Source organism: Schistocerca nitens, chromosome 8 (genome assembly GCF_023898315.1).
Source record: "Schistocerca nitens isolate TAMUIC-IGC-003100 chromosome 8, iqSchNite1.1, whole genome shotgun sequence".
Classification (NCBI taxonomy): Eukaryota; Metazoa; Arthropoda; class Insecta; order Orthoptera; family Acrididae; genus Schistocerca; species Schistocerca nitens.
The window spans coordinates 288,160,023-288,177,228 of record NC_064621.1 but is presented as its reverse complement, the minus strand read 5'-3'; the positions used below and the strand labels follow the sequence as shown (position 1 = coordinate 288,177,228).

General features: G+C 42.1%; 1 protein-coding gene across 2 annotated transcripts in view; it reads left to right on the top strand.

The window, feature by feature from the left end:
• The first annotated feature begins 325 nt into the window (after nucleotides 1-325).
• LOC126198629 (1-acylglycerol-3-phosphate O-acyltransferase Pnpla3-like) overlaps nucleotides 326-17,206 on the top strand; it is a 31,873-nt gene continuing 14,992 nt past the window's right edge. The window contains exon 1 of one of the 2 annotated variants that reach the window (XM_049935090.1): nucleotides 326-651. In XM_049935090.1, coding sequence (XP_049791047.1) covers nucleotides 474-651 — 178 coding nt within the window. In that variant the 5' untranslated portion in view covers nucleotides 326-473. The remainder of the gene's footprint in view (nucleotides 652-17,206) is intronic. The other variant, XM_049935091.1, reaches the window with a different exon arrangement.

Below are 17,206 nucleotides of genomic sequence, written 5' to 3'. Positions count from 1 at the left end.
CATGCATGGCAACGTCCTATTAATCTTACGAGAACGTATGGCTCATAGATACGAGAACGTGACATGAACGTCCGAAGCAGAACTATTTTGTTATTGCTGGACAGACACACAACAGCAAGGCAACTGCTCCACACAGAACCAAGTAGCTACAAGAGCGCACAGCCACGACCTCTGCTGGCAACATTCTGTACATCACGATAACAGAAGGCGGAGCCTTGACCACACCACTGCGCGTCGACCAATGAAGACCCGCTACGTCACGCTGACGCGCCTTTCCTTTTTCCCCTCGCACCACAGCAGTCTGCGCTCCTTTGTGACGGAAGCAACAAAATCAGTAGTACGCGCGTGAGAGACGGTAGTCCCGTGCAAGCAGGCAGCTGGGGACATACATACTAGCTTGGCAGCTGGCATAATACACAACCCCTGGGTAGACAGCAAACAAGACGCACAGAGTCTTCGTGTTTAGCAGCACCATGGCTTCGGCTTCGAAAATGAACTTGTCGTTTGCTGGCTGCGGCTTCCTTGGAATATATCATATCGGAGTCGCAGTGTGTTTTAAGAAGTTCGTACCTCACGTGCTGTTGAACAAGATTTCTGGAGCGTCTGCTGGAGCCATCGCTGCCTGTGCGCTCCTCTGCGAGTTGCCAATTGGTGAGTAACAACTTGCTTTATTTCCACATAAAATAGTATATGACACTGACAATATACATCAGTTTACAGTTTAATCTGAAAATTTGAATCATTGCAGAGCAACAGTGAAAGTCCTCATCAAACATAAAATCGCCTTTTGAAACTATTAGTTTGCTGTCTTGTGTACCTAGCTGCGAAATTTGTTTGTTTTGCAGTGAACCTTGCGCGCAATTTCGTTAGTGCTTAATGACAGTTACTTGGTTTTACACTAAGATTTTACTTGAAAACTTGTTAGTTAATTCAACACAACGAACAATAACCAACGGTGTCATATTTATCAGTGCAACTTTGTTTACAGTAGGGCGTATAATTATTATCTCATAGGCCTATGGTGCCGTTCAGAAAGAAGAGATTGTAGAAAGAGAAATAAAGACATCATTGTAGATAGGTGATTATTTTTTCTTAGACTCCCCATTGTGAAATAATTTTCTTCGCAAACAACTGCAGCTAGGGAAAGTAGGAGATTGCTGTTGACATGTTCGCTATCATTTTACTGTTTCACGAGAGCGTAATGCATAAACTCTGTTGAGTGAAATGAACGCGCTGATTCGAGAGACCTCTTCAGTTTGTTTTTTGTGTAAGATTGTAACTACTAGCATTTATTGTTCATGGCTAACGTGACTGTTTCCCCAATGACAGTTATATTTCAAAGGTATTTTAAAACAAACGAGTACTATCTATTACTAACAGGGCATACCACGAGAATTCTGTCAGAGCTGTATTTGCAAGAAAACTAAGTAAATTTGAATGGAAAAAAGACAAGGCCTAAGCGACAAATTTTCGGTCATCTGTGCAGCCACGCTTAAAAGGCTTGCTCGCGCACGAGCCATTCGAAAGGTGTAGAAACTTACAACCGATAAATTCAAATAAGCTTAGACAGAAAAGTGTTACGGCATCATTATCGAAAGCAAGAATCCTTGATAAGAAGTCTTAAATTTGGGAAACTCCAATAGCGAAAGACTGAAATTGGCGAGAATGGAAGATGTATTTCCTGTGTTCCTGCTTTGGGGAGATACTATAGAACACATCAAGAATTAAACTCTGAGATTTCTAGGTATAACATTTCAGTTACTGTCTTAATTTAAAAATATGTCGGAAATTATTATTTATATGGAATTTATTAACTTCCTGTTCACGAAGAGATGCTACTCGTAGCTTTATTCCGACTGCAGTTCGTACATAAAATAATGATTAAATGGGTTATGACTGAAAGTCTAGTTTAGCGTGCAATCAAATAATCGTTTCTGCAGTCGTAATTGCCTAGAACAGATTCGCAGTGTTTCAAAGTATTTTGCTAAAATCAAATCAAGAAACTTTGCGGTAGCACCACATCCTTCTTAGCCGGCAATGTGGTTACGCCGTGTGCTCCCGTCATCTCCAATTTTGACCACTAATACTTTTAAATCCGGATGACAGAAAATGTTTATCGCCAACCGAATGTATTTTGTCGGTGTTTTCTCTAACAGATGCTTCAGACAAGTATTAAGATTGAAATACCACAATTAACCAAATATTTGTCAACTTCTTATATCGGTATCGAACTTAAACGGCTCTACTGTGGAACCTGTATTGAAGCAGATCTGTGTCAGATTGAAATTGTTTATCGTACTAACATTTGAGTGAAACAGTGTCATGATCAATACTGTTAGGACTCTGTCAATGAATTATGAGAAGTTACCTCTTTGTATTAGGTCTGTGATGAGAGTTCCAATAGCTGCGGGTCGGAATCTTTCATCTTCAAATCTTCTACGGGAATAAGTACAGCCCATATTGAGAATTATGAATCTGTGACGTGATTCAGTATTTCTGCAGATGCTCTCAACGCTCGTACATTAAAATTTCAAAAATACCAAGGAAGACAGAACGCATTGGCTTTCCTCACACAACCTCTGACGTTTGTGGTACATAGTTAAGAGGAATGAAACTGAAATAGGCAAACAAATATTATTCTGCGTGTTTTAATATGACTTCACTGACAGAACACAGTTCACGATAAATTTATGATTAAATTTAAGAGTCAGATCACTAATTAGGGCACTGTGCACTCAGTGTTGTTTATTCCATCACTCATTACATTGTATACTGTAAGTAATGTTAACACATTTAATTAATTCAAACGGCCATTTACTTACTGTGTTTTGGATCAGTAGTTGCACGAGTAGTTGTGTTAAGAGTTGCTATCCTGCTTGCGCGTCGCCCGCTGCTGCTTCAGCTGCTCAGCTGATGTTACGATAATGCCGCCTGATGCGCTGACGTCATTTCTCCCGACCAGACCACGTGTAACTGTCGTTCCGTCATGTAGGTCACATAAGTTTTCAATGTCAGGCGCACTTGACAGAGCATCTTAAAACTTCGCAGCAAGAGCGCGTGCGCCGTTGAGTTCAGTATCACGCGACCGGCGAGGTGTCATCTCTGATCACTCCTTACCCCGTCGGTATAATAAAGTTCGTGTAACCGGCTCAGCAAAACTTTACCAAGTAAAAGCATCCATGTCGATGAAGTGGATTCTGGATTATCAGGTGTTGCGCAACCAGTAACGGAAGCTTCTGTTTAACTTACGAAGGAGGTGGAAATAACTAAGCTTAAAACAAAAACACAGCTCAAAACCTAGTTACTGATGTTCTTTCACAAACCTCACCCTACATCTCTTCCACCAAGCAAGGTACAATCGACGGAACAGTTTCAGATGAGGTAAAATGGAATGTGTGCCAAATTAATACATTTTCGGGTGAAAATAATTATATACATGGTGAGTCAGCTGCCACTACTTAAGTCGCTTTAAGCGTCCTGCAGTGTTAACCGGCCTCCAAAATCCACGCGCGGGATTTTAATATTCTCTCGCTGAACAGGAACTTTTGTAGGAAATTTAATTTAGTTACACTTTGTATTGGGATAAGTTTTGGCTAGAGACCGTAGTTCAAGAAAAAAACGTACGAAAGTGACCAAACGCACCCCGATTCCCACTCTCAGCCTCCACAGGTCAAGCTGTCTAGTATGTTGTTCATCGCGCCAGTGTAGAAAAATTTGCGACTGCACGAATCGTTTACCCACATTTGGCTGTGTTTAGTCTTTATTGCCTGTCCTTGGTAAGCCACCGGTTTAGTTGAGCGCTTACAAATTGTAAATTTGACGTTAGTGTACATTTTACCTAACTTCTCAAAATTTTAACAGCGTGAAATAATCAGTTACATTATTGTATTTGTCAGGCCTTCTGACTGTTGTTGTTGTTGTTGTTGTTGTTGTTGTTGTTGTGGTGGTCTTCAGTCCTGAGACTGGTTTGATGCAGCTCTCCATGCTACTCTATCCTATGTAGGCTTCTTCAACTCCCAGTACCTACTGCAACCTACATCCTTCTGAATCTGCTTAGTATATTCATCTCTTGGTCTCCTCCTACGATTTTTACCCTCTACGCTGCACTCCAGCACTAAATTGGTGATCCCTTGATGTCTCAGAACATGTCCTACCAACCGGTCCCTTCTTCTAGTCAAGTTGTGCCACAAACTCCTCCCCAATTCTATTCAATACCTGCTCATTAGTTCTTTGGGATTGGAATTATTATATTCTTCTTGAAGTCTGAGGGAATTTCGCCTGTCTCATACATCTTGCACACCTGATGGTAGAGTTTTGTCAGGACTGGCTCTCCTAAGGCTGTCAGTAGTTCTAATGGAATGCTGTCTACTCCCGGGGCCTTGTTTCGACTCAGGTCTTTCAGTGCTCTGTCAAACTCTCCACGCAGTATCATATCTTCCATTTCATCTTCATCTACATCCTCTTCCATTTCCATAATACTGTCCTCAAGAACATCGCTCCTGTATAGACCCTCTATATACTCCTTCCACCTTTCTGCTTTCCCTTCTTTGCTTAGAACTGGGTTTCCATGTGCGCTCTTGATATTCGTGCAAGTGGTTCTCTTCTCTCCAAAGGTCTCTTTAATTTTCCTGTAGGCAGTATCTATCTTACCCCTAGTGAGACAAGCCTCTACATCCTTACATTTGTCCACTAGCCATCCCTGCTTAGCCATTTTGCACTTCCTGTCGATCTCATTTTTGAGACGTTTATATTCCTTTTTGCCTGCTTCACTTGTTGCATTTTTGTATTTTCTCCTTTTATCAATTAAATTCAGTATCTCTTCTGTTACCCAAGGATTTGTATTAGCCCTCGTCTTTTTACCAACTTGATCGTCTGCTGCCTTCACTATTACATTTCTCAAAGCTACCCATTTTTCTTCTTCTGTATTTCTTTCCCCCTTTCCTGTCAATTGTTCCCTTATGCTCTCCCTGAAACTCTGTACAAACTCTGGTTCTTTCAGTTTGTCCAGGTCCCATCTCCTTAAATTCCCACCTTTTTGCAGTTTCTTCAGTTTTAATCTACAGTTCATAACCAATAGATTGTGGTCAGAGTCCACATCTGCCCCTGCAAATGTCTTAAAATTTAAAATCTGGTTCCTGAATCTCTGTCTTACCATTATATAATCTGTCTGTAACCTTCTAGTATCTCCAGGGTTCTTCCATGTATACAACCTTCTTTCATGATTCTTGAACCAAGTGTTAGCTATGATGAAGTTATGCTCTGTGCAAAATTCTACCAGGCGGATTCCTCTTTCATTTCTTAGCCCCAATCCATATTCACCTACTACGTTTCCTACTCTCGAATTCCAGTCACCCATTACTATTAAATTTTCGTCTCCCTTCACTACATGAATACTTTCTTTTATCTCGTCATACATTTCATCAATTTCTTCATCTGCAGAGCTAGTTGGCATATAAACTTGTACTACTGTAGTAGGCGTGGGCTTCATGTCTATCTTGGCCACAATAATGCGTTTACTATGCTGTTCTGTATGCATTCTGACTAGCTGTTTTAACTACTGCGGTGTGGTACCCAAGTCGACCTGGGCGGGGTCTTCAACGAAATATTACACACAAACCATTAATATATAAAACATTTTTCACGAATCGTTTATATAGCCTGTTGACATTCTGCAATAACGTAGTTTCGTACTATCAGGAATTACAGTGCAGAACCTAGTGCAAATCCACTATTAGCTAAGCAATTTCATGTGCAGGTTATGCTGTGACAGTTGACTAATGTCGCAAGTGAATGAGTGATGGCTAACAGACGACGCGTGTTGTTTTATGTGTCGAAAACTGACAGGTTCTGACGCACCTTTCTATCAACTCACTTTGTGTCGTTGTAGTTCCACGGAATCCGTGTAAGCCTAACAGTTGAACAAGTCTTCTTGCTATTGTGCCACAGATGAATATAGCCCAGACATCCTCTCCTACAGCAGTGAATAGGGAATATCATTGCGCAAACAATAAAACACAAACACCGTCAGAACAAGTCATGAAGGCCCAAAGGTACCGACCGGTCGCCGTGCCATCCTCAGACTTCAGCCGTCACCAGTTGCGGCTACAGAGGGTCATGTGGTCAGCACACCGCTCTCCTGACCGTTGACAGTTTTCGTGACGGGTGTCGCTACTGCTTAATCAAGCAGCTTCTCAACTGGCCACATAAGGGCTGAGTGCACCCCGCTTGCCAGCAGCACTCGGCAAACGCGGACCGTGATCCGCACAAGTGCAATCCAAGTCCAACAGCGCTTAACTTCGGGGATCTGACGAGAAGCAGTGGTATCACTGCGGCAAGGCTGTTGGCTCATGTCGTAAATAGTACACAAAAATATAGAATAGTCTGACTGAAAGCAGTATCGGCAACTAGTGTGAATAAATCATGTTGTTGTCTTCAGTCCTGAGACTGGTTTGATGCACTTCTCCATGCTACTCTATCCTGTGCAAGCTTCATCTCCCAGAACTTACTGCAAACTACATCCTTCTGAATCTGCTTAGTGTATTCATCTCTTGGTTTCCCTCTACGATTTTTACCCTCCACGCTGCCCTCCAATACTAAACTTGTGATCCCTTGATGCCTCAGAACGTCCTACCAACCGGTCCCTTCTTCTTGTCAAGCTGTGCCACAAGCTCCTCTTCTCCCCAATTCTATTCAATACCTCCTCATTAGTTACGTGATCTACCCATCTAATCTTAAGCATTCTTCTGTAGCACCACATTTCGAAAGCTTCTATTCTCTTCTTGTCCTATTTATCGTCCGTGTTTCACTTCCATACATGGCTACACTCCATACGAATACTTTCAGAAACGACTTCCTGACACTTAAATCTATACTCGATGTTAACAAATTTCTCTTCTTCAGAAACGCTTTCCTTGCCATTGCCAGTCTACATTTTATATCCTCTCTACTTCGACCATCATCAGTTATTTTGCTCCCCAAATAGCAAAACTCCTTTACTAGTTTAAGTGTCTCATTTCCTAATCTAATTCCCTCAGCATCACCCGACTTAATTCGACTACATTCCATTATCCTCGTTTTGCTTTTGTTGATGTTCATCTTATATCCTCCATTCAAGACACTGTCCATTCCGTTCAACTGCTCTTCCAAGTCCTTTGCTGTCTATGACAGAATTACAATGTCATCGGCGAACCTCAAAGTTTTTATTTCTTCTCCATGGACTTTAATACCTACTCCGAATTTATCTTTTGTTTCCTTTACTGCTTGCTCAATATACAGATTGAATAACATCGGGGACAGGCTACAACCCTGTCTCACTCCCTTCCCAACCGCTGCTTCCCTTTCATGCCCCTCGACTCTTATAACTGCCATTTGGTTTCTGTACAAATTGTAAATAGCCTTTCGCTCCCTGTATTTTACCCCTGCCACCTTCAGAATTTGAAAAAGAGTATTCCAGTCGACATTGTCAAAAGCTTTCTCTAAGTCTACAAATGCTAGAAATGTAGGTTTGCCTTTCTTTAATCTTTCTTCTAAGATAAGTCGTCGAGTCAGTATTGCCTCACGTGTTCCAATATTTCTACGGAAACCAAACTGATCTTCCCTGAGGTCGGCTTCTACCAGTTTTTCCATTCGTCTGTAAAGAATTCGCGTTAGTATTTTGCAGCTGTGACTCATAAACTTATAGTTCGGTAAATTTCACATCTGTCAACACCTGCTTTCTTTGGTTACTACGGTTTAAATGAAACTATAATATTGTTATAAACAGCGAAATTTTAATAGCAACCTATTTGGAGACTAACAACAACGTGCAGTGCGCGTGCGAGCTGTCCATATGCCGATTACGATAATTCTATTACGCTATGTTAATGTTCTAGGTATCTTTGCCCGATACTATCATTGACGACAGAAAATAACCAAGGAACGAAGGTGAAATTATATTACTGTCGAATAACATTTATGCCAAGCATTGCAGTATCACTCTCGGAGAGAGCTGCTGGAGTATTATTCACCGTGACGTCATTGGAGTGCAGAGTAACCAGTAGCCGCGGCCATGGTTACCCTCTTGCATAGCAGGAAGCTCTTCGGGCGTCCCATCTGCGCCAACCCACTGCGTAGCGCAATTGACGCGCCACTTTCCTTATGGAAAAACTTTGCTATTCTCTGTCTCGGCGGTTTTCTAACAAAATGCAAAAACTTTGTGTTCAAAGGCAGCAAAGAACAAGGGCTGAGTCATTACATAAGACAGCAGAGAACAGTAGACTTTGGCCGCATTAGTTCCCCAGTCCACGCTTTCGGTCTGTTCCTTATGACCTAATCCTCGACTAAACATGAACCTTCCTTCCTGCCTTGTTTTTCCAGTAGACGTTCGAGCGCAGAACCGCCACTACAACAGGCAAAGGTCTGTCCGTAACAGTCTCTCTCTGTAAATAGTTGGGTAAAATTTAGTGAGCATTCTTGAACTTAGTTTCCACAGTATCAGGACACAGTTTTGCTTTTCCTCGCAAGTTTTGTGATTTTGCTCATCGCTAAGCAACTCGATAAAATAATGGTATCCTTCTCTTCTACTTAACATTCTTCTTTATACCAAGACTCTAACAAGACTGCAGCACCGTTACAGGTGTATCTTTTAAGAAGCAAGTGTAGAGAAATTTTTTAGTTTGAGATTCAAGGCTTCGTTAGGAACAACCTGGCCTACCTCCGTCGTACTGAAAGACGGAAAATACAATACAACCGTTTTGTCCGTCTGTTTTCATTTTATGATAAATGATCCAGACGAAAAACGTACGAAATAATTCAGGGGTGTTTCATGCAGCTATTTCTTTCAAAAATCGTTCGCATAATAAACATTCGTAGCAAAAGCTCCTAAAGTCATAGCAACAACTGTACGCGCCTTTGGCTGGACATTTTAATTATCTGAATGTACCATTAGCACTGTTTTGACTGGAAAAATAATTTAGCAATGTATAGTAAAAATCGATCAACGAAAGCAAATGTCTAGAATGCAGCTAGATAGGCATACCAAACTTCGTGCATAAATTAGAGTATAATTAAAGTAAGAAAACGGTCTTAGCTGGGGTTTTGTGAAACACGATGTATGCGGCTAGTCATCGCGTAAGCTAAAATGTGCAGCTAGCAGGTCAGAAGCTGAAACAAGGAAATTCCACATACATATTGAACAGCCACGTGTGATGAAAAACAGTAGAGCCTGTTAATGAAACGAGCCACAATTGGAACTGTACTTCCCACTGAGTAGATTACTACTGTATTGTCAACCTGTTGCCTGGGTCCTGTGACCCATGACATCCGCTTAGGATCGTTTCTCAGAAACAAAATGCACCTGTGATGGAAATAGACAGCTCGTTGGGGGCATTAATTTTGACTGGGAAAAAGAATTTTGTTTCTTACAGTAAATCTTAAACAAGGGAACGATTGCTTAGAATGTAACTAGATGTTCAACTTGGTGTGCAAATTAGCCAGTAAGCACGCGAAGTGTAACATAGATAATGAAAGCCCAAGAGGGCTAGTAAACGGCTAAGCTTCTTACATTTTGTCAATACTGGTGCCAACAGAGGCAAACTAACGAACAGAATTACTGAACAGGGTGACAAAATTTTAAAGGAAAATTAACGTCCCATCTAGAAGAAAGACCGCCTGAGTTGAACGAGGAGAGGAAAGGAGATGGACGTGTGAATGCTGGAATGTTACCTTCGAAAAGTATACGGCCTATTTTCTTCCCCATTCTTATTCAAATACCGAGTTTGTACTAAGTGTCCAAGGACCTACGCTGCTATGAGTCGGTAGACACTTCTCAACATTTCTTAATCTGTTGTTGTTGCACTTCCCCCAAGCGATGCTTATATACACATAAAAAAAAATTTTGCATCATCTCGGTTCCGAGAGTGACGGAACCTGTACAGAAAAATGGAGTAGATATCAGTATAAACATTTCTGCCCTTTTTTAGGTCATGAAAACCACACATTGCATGTTGTACCACCACACAGCGAGACCTTCAGAGGTGGTGGTCCAGATTGCTGTATACACCGGTATCTCTTAATACCCAGTAGCACGTCCTCTTGCATCGATGCATGCATGTATTCGTCGTGGCATAGTATCCACAAGTTCATCAAGGCATTTTTGGTCCAGATTGTACCACTCCTCAACGGCGATTCGGCGTAGATCCCTCAGAGTGGTAGGTAGGTCACGTCGTCCATAAACTGCCCTATCCCAGGCATGTTCGTTAGGGTTAATGCCTGGAGAACATGCTGGCCACTCTAGCCAAGCGATGTCGTTATCCTGGAGGAAGTCATTCACAGACGTGCACGATGGGGGCGCGAATTGTCGTCCATGAAGACGAATGCCTCCTCAATATGCTGCTGATATGGTTGCACTGTCGGTCGGAGGATGGCATTCACGTATCTTAAGCCGTTACGGCGCGTTCCATGACCACCAGCGGCGTACGTCGGCACCACATAATGCCACCCCAAAATATCAGGGAACCTCCACCTTGCTGCATTCGCTGGACAGTGTGTCTAAGGTGTTCAGCCTGACCGGGTTGCCTCCAAACACGTCTCCGACGATTGTCTAGTTAAAGGTATATGCGACACTTATCGGTGAAGAGAACTTCATTCCAATTCTGAGCCGTCCATTAGGCATGTTGTTGGGCCCAACTGTACCGCGCTGCATGGTGTCGTGGTTGCAAAGATGAGCCTCGCCATGGACGTCGGGAGTGAAGTCGCGCATCATGCAGCCTATTGCGCACACTTTGAGTCGTAACACGACGTCATGTGGCTGCACGAAAAGCACTATTCTACATGGTGGCGTTGCTGTCAGGGTTCCTCCGAGCCATAATCCGTAGGTAGAGGTCATCCACTGCAATACTAACCCTTCGGCGGCCTGAGCGAGGTATGTCATCGACAGTTCCTGTCTCTCTGTGTCTCTTCCACGTCCGAACAACATCGCTTTGGTTCAGAGACGCCTGGACACTTCCCTTGTTGAGAGCCCTTCCTGGCACAAAGTAACAATGCGGACTCGATCGAACCGTGATATTGACCGTCTAGGCATGATTGAACTACAGACAACACGAGCTGTGTACCTCCTTCCTGGTGGAATGTCTGGAACTGATCGGTTGTCGGACCCCCTCCGTCCAATAGGCGCTGCTCATGCATAGTTTTTTACATCTTTGGGTGGGTTTAGTGAAATCTCTGAACAGTCAAAAGGACTGTCTGTGATACAATCCAGTCAACGTCTGTATTCCCGAGTTCTGGGAACCAGGGTGATGCAAAACTTTTTCGATCTTATGGGACATAACTACTAAGGTCATCAGTCCCTAAACTTACACACTACTTAACCTAAATTATCCTAAGGACAAAGACACACACCCATGCCCAAGGGAGGACTCGAACCTCCGCCGGGACCAGCCGCACAGTCCGTGACTGCAGCGCCTGAGACCGCTCGGCTAATCCCGCGCGGCTCGATGTGTGTATCTTTCGATAATGCGCCTAACAACATTCGTCTGCTTCGATCATTATCGTACATAACTCGCCGATCATACATGGCATACGTAATGGGCATCCCAGTTTAAGAGGTCAACCCTAATAGGCCACAAACGGTGCAGAAAGACACGAATATTTTGCAGCCATGGTTTTCTGTTAATGTAGTCACATGTGTATTTCAATGGCATTTCATAGATCTTGAAAAGAGGAATGCAATGTTATATCGCTATTTCACCTCGCTGGCATGCAAACGTTGCACGATAGGGCAAATACTTTGTGGTGTCTGCAGATTTCCAGTTCGAATTTAACACCTCACACCTGACACCAGCGCACCAGGAAAACTACGACGAAATATTAATGCTTTATGAAGTATCAGCCTCTTCCTACTGGCGCACTGTTGGCTAACTCGCTTAAGGACATGAACTTAATAGAAAATGGATATAAAATCCTACGAAACTGTTGTATTTGAGTTCTTTCGGTCGCTGGTTAAATGGTTCAAATGGCTCTGAGCACTATGCGACTTAACTTCTGAGGACATCAGTCGCCTAGAACTTAGAACTACTTAAACCTAACTAACCTAAGGACATCACACACATCCATGCCCGAGGCAGGATTCGAAGCTGCGACCATAGCAATCGCGACATATTTTACCTCAGGTAGCATGTTTTCTTCAGTTGTTATTTGCTGGACTCTCGAGTGGATGGATCCGAAGATGTCAGAGGCCGATGGAATAAGACATCCATCGTTTTCACATTGGAGTATTTTCGTGTAAAATCTTCTCGGTAATGCCCAGTGTCCTTATTCCGAGCTTACTACTCATATTCAGATAGCCGACCAATCGGCAACGAAGCAGCTTTCATTATGGGATATCCGTCCATCTATGTAGGCTGATGTCGGCATCGGGCATTATTACAGAATATTGTGAGTGAAATTCGCGTTTTTTCAGTTCTTGATAGATATATTTAGTTCTAGAGTTCTCTGTACAAAATATGAATAGTTCTTCAGCATTTCGGGAAACAGAGACAATATTACTCGCAGAAATTTTAATCTTAGAAAAAAATTGGCAATTTGCGAAAAAAATGATCACAATTCCGAATAGCTCCCCAAGAATTTTATAGAAAAACCTTGTAACATTTTTGTGCACATAATAGTTTGAGACATTTTTACCAAGTGGCACTGCCGCACGCGAGAAAAATCACCGCCCACCAAAAAGTGCAAATATGTGCATGCTGATGCATTCGAACTCGCTAACACATTAGAACTCGCCAACTGTACTATTAATGTGGTACGAAAGCCATTTACAAAAGTGAGGCAACGCAAAGAAAATTTTGTAGCCAACGATTTCGGATAGTATCGATTGTTTAGTTTTAAGATGATATAAGTCACTACACCGGTTGAAAATGACATAAACAAAACCTTCCGGTGTGCTGCCCGTCGTATTTTATCCTGACAACTGAGCAGGATCGCTGTCTTACATTAGCTAAACAGGCCACACAAACAGTATCTGAAAAAATACGTCGTTGTCCGGCTCACTTTTTACCGACGACTGTCACGACACGTATCATATAGACTTGAGACAGCAACGACACGGCAGTATTGGGCAAGTCTGCACCAGTACAAGCTACACAAGATTTCACTGAACTAGAGTCAGAACGCGGACTTTTTTTTCCTTCTATTCTATCCTGGTTTCGAAAGGAGTTAGCCCGCTGTGCGGCGAAGTAAAGCGAAATCGAAATTACAGCTTTGCAGTGTCGTCTCGTTGCTCCAGATGCAGTTTCATTTAACTGTCTGTAGGATTGCTATTAAAGGGATTCTACTTAATAAGTATTCTGGTATTCTGCCGTAAGACAGAATACCGTACATACATACGTAATAAGGATTCATTCATCCACCTTTGCTTACCACACAGCAGAAGACAGTAATGACGATATAGGTATTTAAGAAACACATCCACTGGCGAGAGTGCATACTCAGCTCGCGCCGTACATACCGGACACATACTACTGTTGACGGCGAGTTCTGTGGATGAAACGCCATTAGCTCAGGTCTGACAAAAGGCAACACAAGAGAACGATTTTTACTCGTTCAGTCGTGTGTGTATATGCGCTATTGAAAACAATGGTCAGCTCTCTAGCTTTACCGTTTACCTTTTACGAGACAGTCTTTATCCCTTTCCGGAATACAAAGACACCGTTACCGAATGTGTTTCGTGGTAAACCCCAGATTATGATTTGAGACTTCGGAGTCCTCGAAGAAATTTACAAACCAGGTGCAATTCGGACATTGTTGATCTGACTGGGAGCTTTGGCCTGGTGTTAAAAGTTGCCCTTTTCTTTGTCGCCTAAAGATAATTTTATTCACTCCTCCCCTAATCGACTCTTAACACGGGAACTGCAGCAGGTGAAGTCCTTGTAAACGCTTTCTTGTAAACGCTTTCGCATAAACAAAGACGACAGAAATTGATCTCCGAAAGTATGAAACAACGAGGATGAAACTCTTGGATTCCCCTGGGCATGTTCTCAGAGTGGCGTTATTCATTTTTCTGTTATCACCACTTACTCAAATGTTGGCTACAATATCTTCAAAGTTTCGGCACAACGCATTTGGTCGAATATGTTGTTGGCGTTGTTCATTTTAATAGTTGGCAGTTGAAGCGTTAAGATAGTTGCATCAGTCACTTGCCGCATACTGAGTAACTCACCAGACCACTGAACAGATATACGTTGGGTCACAAACAAGCGTACACGTGGTATTGACGTTCTGCGCAGCAGACAGCGAACAACGTTCGCGACCTGCTGGTCTGTCAGTGTCCAGCTATTTTTGGAGACAAACCAACATGTCAATCGATAACCCTAGCATGTGTGTTTGCGCAGCGATTCGATGGCCTCGTTTACCATTCTCGTGGATTCGTTCATAACAGCTATAGGTCAGCAGCTGATGTTTCGATTGTCCTAAAGCTTTTTCATCTAAGAAAGCAATGCGAATTATAGCTGTTGAAGTAAAGTTTGGGGGGGGGGGGGGGGGGTTTAGGCGTGAGTAGTAGTTCAGCCAGTAACATTAGAAGCCATAGTTATCGCATCGCAAAACTCTTACATATTTAGTTTTCATAATCATTCGCGCACGCTAAAACGTACATGTGCAGCCGTCAAACATGATAGGGAACACTTGCGATTTCGGGAGAAATTGCGCAGTGGTGAAGCCATAAAACTCGTCTTTCCGCCCGACCACCCCGATTCGTATTTACGGTGGGCTTCTCTAAATGACTTTAAGATGGATACTGAAATGTTTGCTTTCAGAAGGTCACTGCCGTTTTCTTTACCCTTGCCTAGCAGTCAGTCTTGTCTCGGCGACATCATTGTCGACCAGCGTTAAGGCGTAACCGTGACGCTGCTTCGATAACACAGTAGTATGTTGCATGTAGTATGAGATTATAGCGTATGACCTCAATTCAGGTGTGATACACTGGTCTGATTTACAGGAGATTCTCATAGAAAATATAAATATTTTATTAAAAAAGGAAAAACACAGCTTACTTTGAAGCTGTTGCCCCAGTGAGTGCGCAGAAGCTTTTTAACAAAACAACTTCATACTAACGTTTTCAGGCGCTTTGATTGAAACCAAATAATGCAAGGTATTGATGTTAGTCACACCACTACAGTTTAATAAGAAGGCTGGATAACGAGTAGAACAGGATTATTCTAATTGATTGATTGGCTAGCATTTATCGAAACCAGAGCTTAGATTGGGCATACCGTGTAGTATACATCCAAAATGTCTAAGGTTTGTTTTGTTTCCTAGCTATAAGAGATGACCCGTTCATTCATCAGTCAGTCGTGTGTTTCTTTGATTCCATCAAACAGGGGAACCTTCAGTGATGCGGAACGTGTCGAGGGATTTACTAACAAAAGAGAAGCCACTGCTAGAAAGTGAAGTGTACGCCATATTAACAATAATCTATCACCAAACTACTTAATACTATTCGGGTCTAAAACAGCTAAATATGAAGTAGTAAAATAACAGGAAAGCCGGAACTCTGAAAAAAGCTGCTTCTTTCTCAGTTATGTTAATGTAGTATATATTTGTATCCTGCTCGTACGGAAGCTTAGTACTTACGTGAATACATGGGGGGTTTTCCAAAGAAAACAGTAACTGAAATCTATAACAGAGGCCAATTTGCAATACGCTCTGAACGTAGCCACTTGACACGCAGCTTGCAGGATTTTCCAATCCTTAATTGTAGATAATATATTTTGTTCAAAAAGTGACTGAGATATGATTTTACTTTTCTTTTCAGTTGGTAGAGGTTCCCAATTTATTGCTTACGTTAGAAGAGAGCTTGTTGAAAACTTCAGTACCAGATTATGTAATTGCAGTCTACTCTGCACAAAGAGGCAGAGTCGAGCTAAATGACAATTGTCTTTGTAGCTTTCATTTTGCATTATGCATTATGCAAATCACAGTTCTATCAGCATCTGTACTCAGCAGTTCACAGCCATAGGTGTGTAGGTTGTGGACTGTTCAGCGAGAGAGCTTCGGCTCTGGATACGAGATATAAAGCAATATTCATCTTCTACTTGTAACACAACCTGTAGACTTCGAACGCTGCAAATGCGGTTTGCTCTGCCTTTGAGCACGAAATTCACGGTACCTTCTGCTGATGACCCATCCATCCGCATTTACTGTCCCCCCCACTCGTGCGCAATAGGTTCATTTCCTTTTTCAAGCACGTGATGTTCTCGCGTGCGCTTGAGTAATGTAATGGTGATAACACCGCTGCATCGTGGATTGTGCTCGCGACGAATATTGGTGCAACGACTAACATATCGCCAGTCTCGAAAATATTTATGCTTTGCGATCATCATAAGCTAGCAGTATCGACATCAAGTGGGATAAATTATGCACACGAGTAGAAAACTGAACACACCCAACAGAATGTGACAAAATTGCGATTGTTAGCCGCCCATAAGTCATGGAAGATTTAGAAATGTTTGATGCGCTCTAAAAACAATTGTGAGAAACTAAAAATCCTATAAACGAGAGAACATATGTTACTTCAGCGATTATTGATGATTACAGTTTTTATGATAAGCGGAAGTAGTTTTTATTTGCTATTCCTTATACTCTTTGGCGTATCTGCTTGAAGTATTAAAAAGAAGTAATTCGCAAACTTTTCTTCTTCACACCCATGTGAACAGGACTCAGTGACATCATTATTTCATTTACTCGTATTCAGAATTGAATTTCAAAGGTGTTAAAAGATTTCCAGGAGGGAAAAAAAACATGGCCTTATGTCAGAACATTTAATTGATCTCTGCGCACTTCGCAGCGGAAAAGTAATTATTTCAAAATCAACATTGTCTTCAGCTTCTTTCTTTTCACTACTTCAGAGATCTGACGGCAGTCTTTTTCGGTTGTACATTTTGTACGGTCCTCTATTCTATCTAGCTAAATTTGTGTCGTTTATATTTGCGTGGTATATCAGTCACTTAATCAGTCAGCCATTCTTCCCCAGTCGATTTTCCCTTTTCATGTAGAGCTTGCATATTCAAAATTGAATACCTCTGCCGGTAGTGTCACGTTCCGTGGGAAATTCGTTTTTGATGTCTGTATATTGGAATTTGGTCCCAGCACTTGAAGCATTAAGCCATATTCTTATCCTTTTTGCGGCAGTCCACCAATTTTCTGTTTTATCAATACGATCTATTTTATATGATTT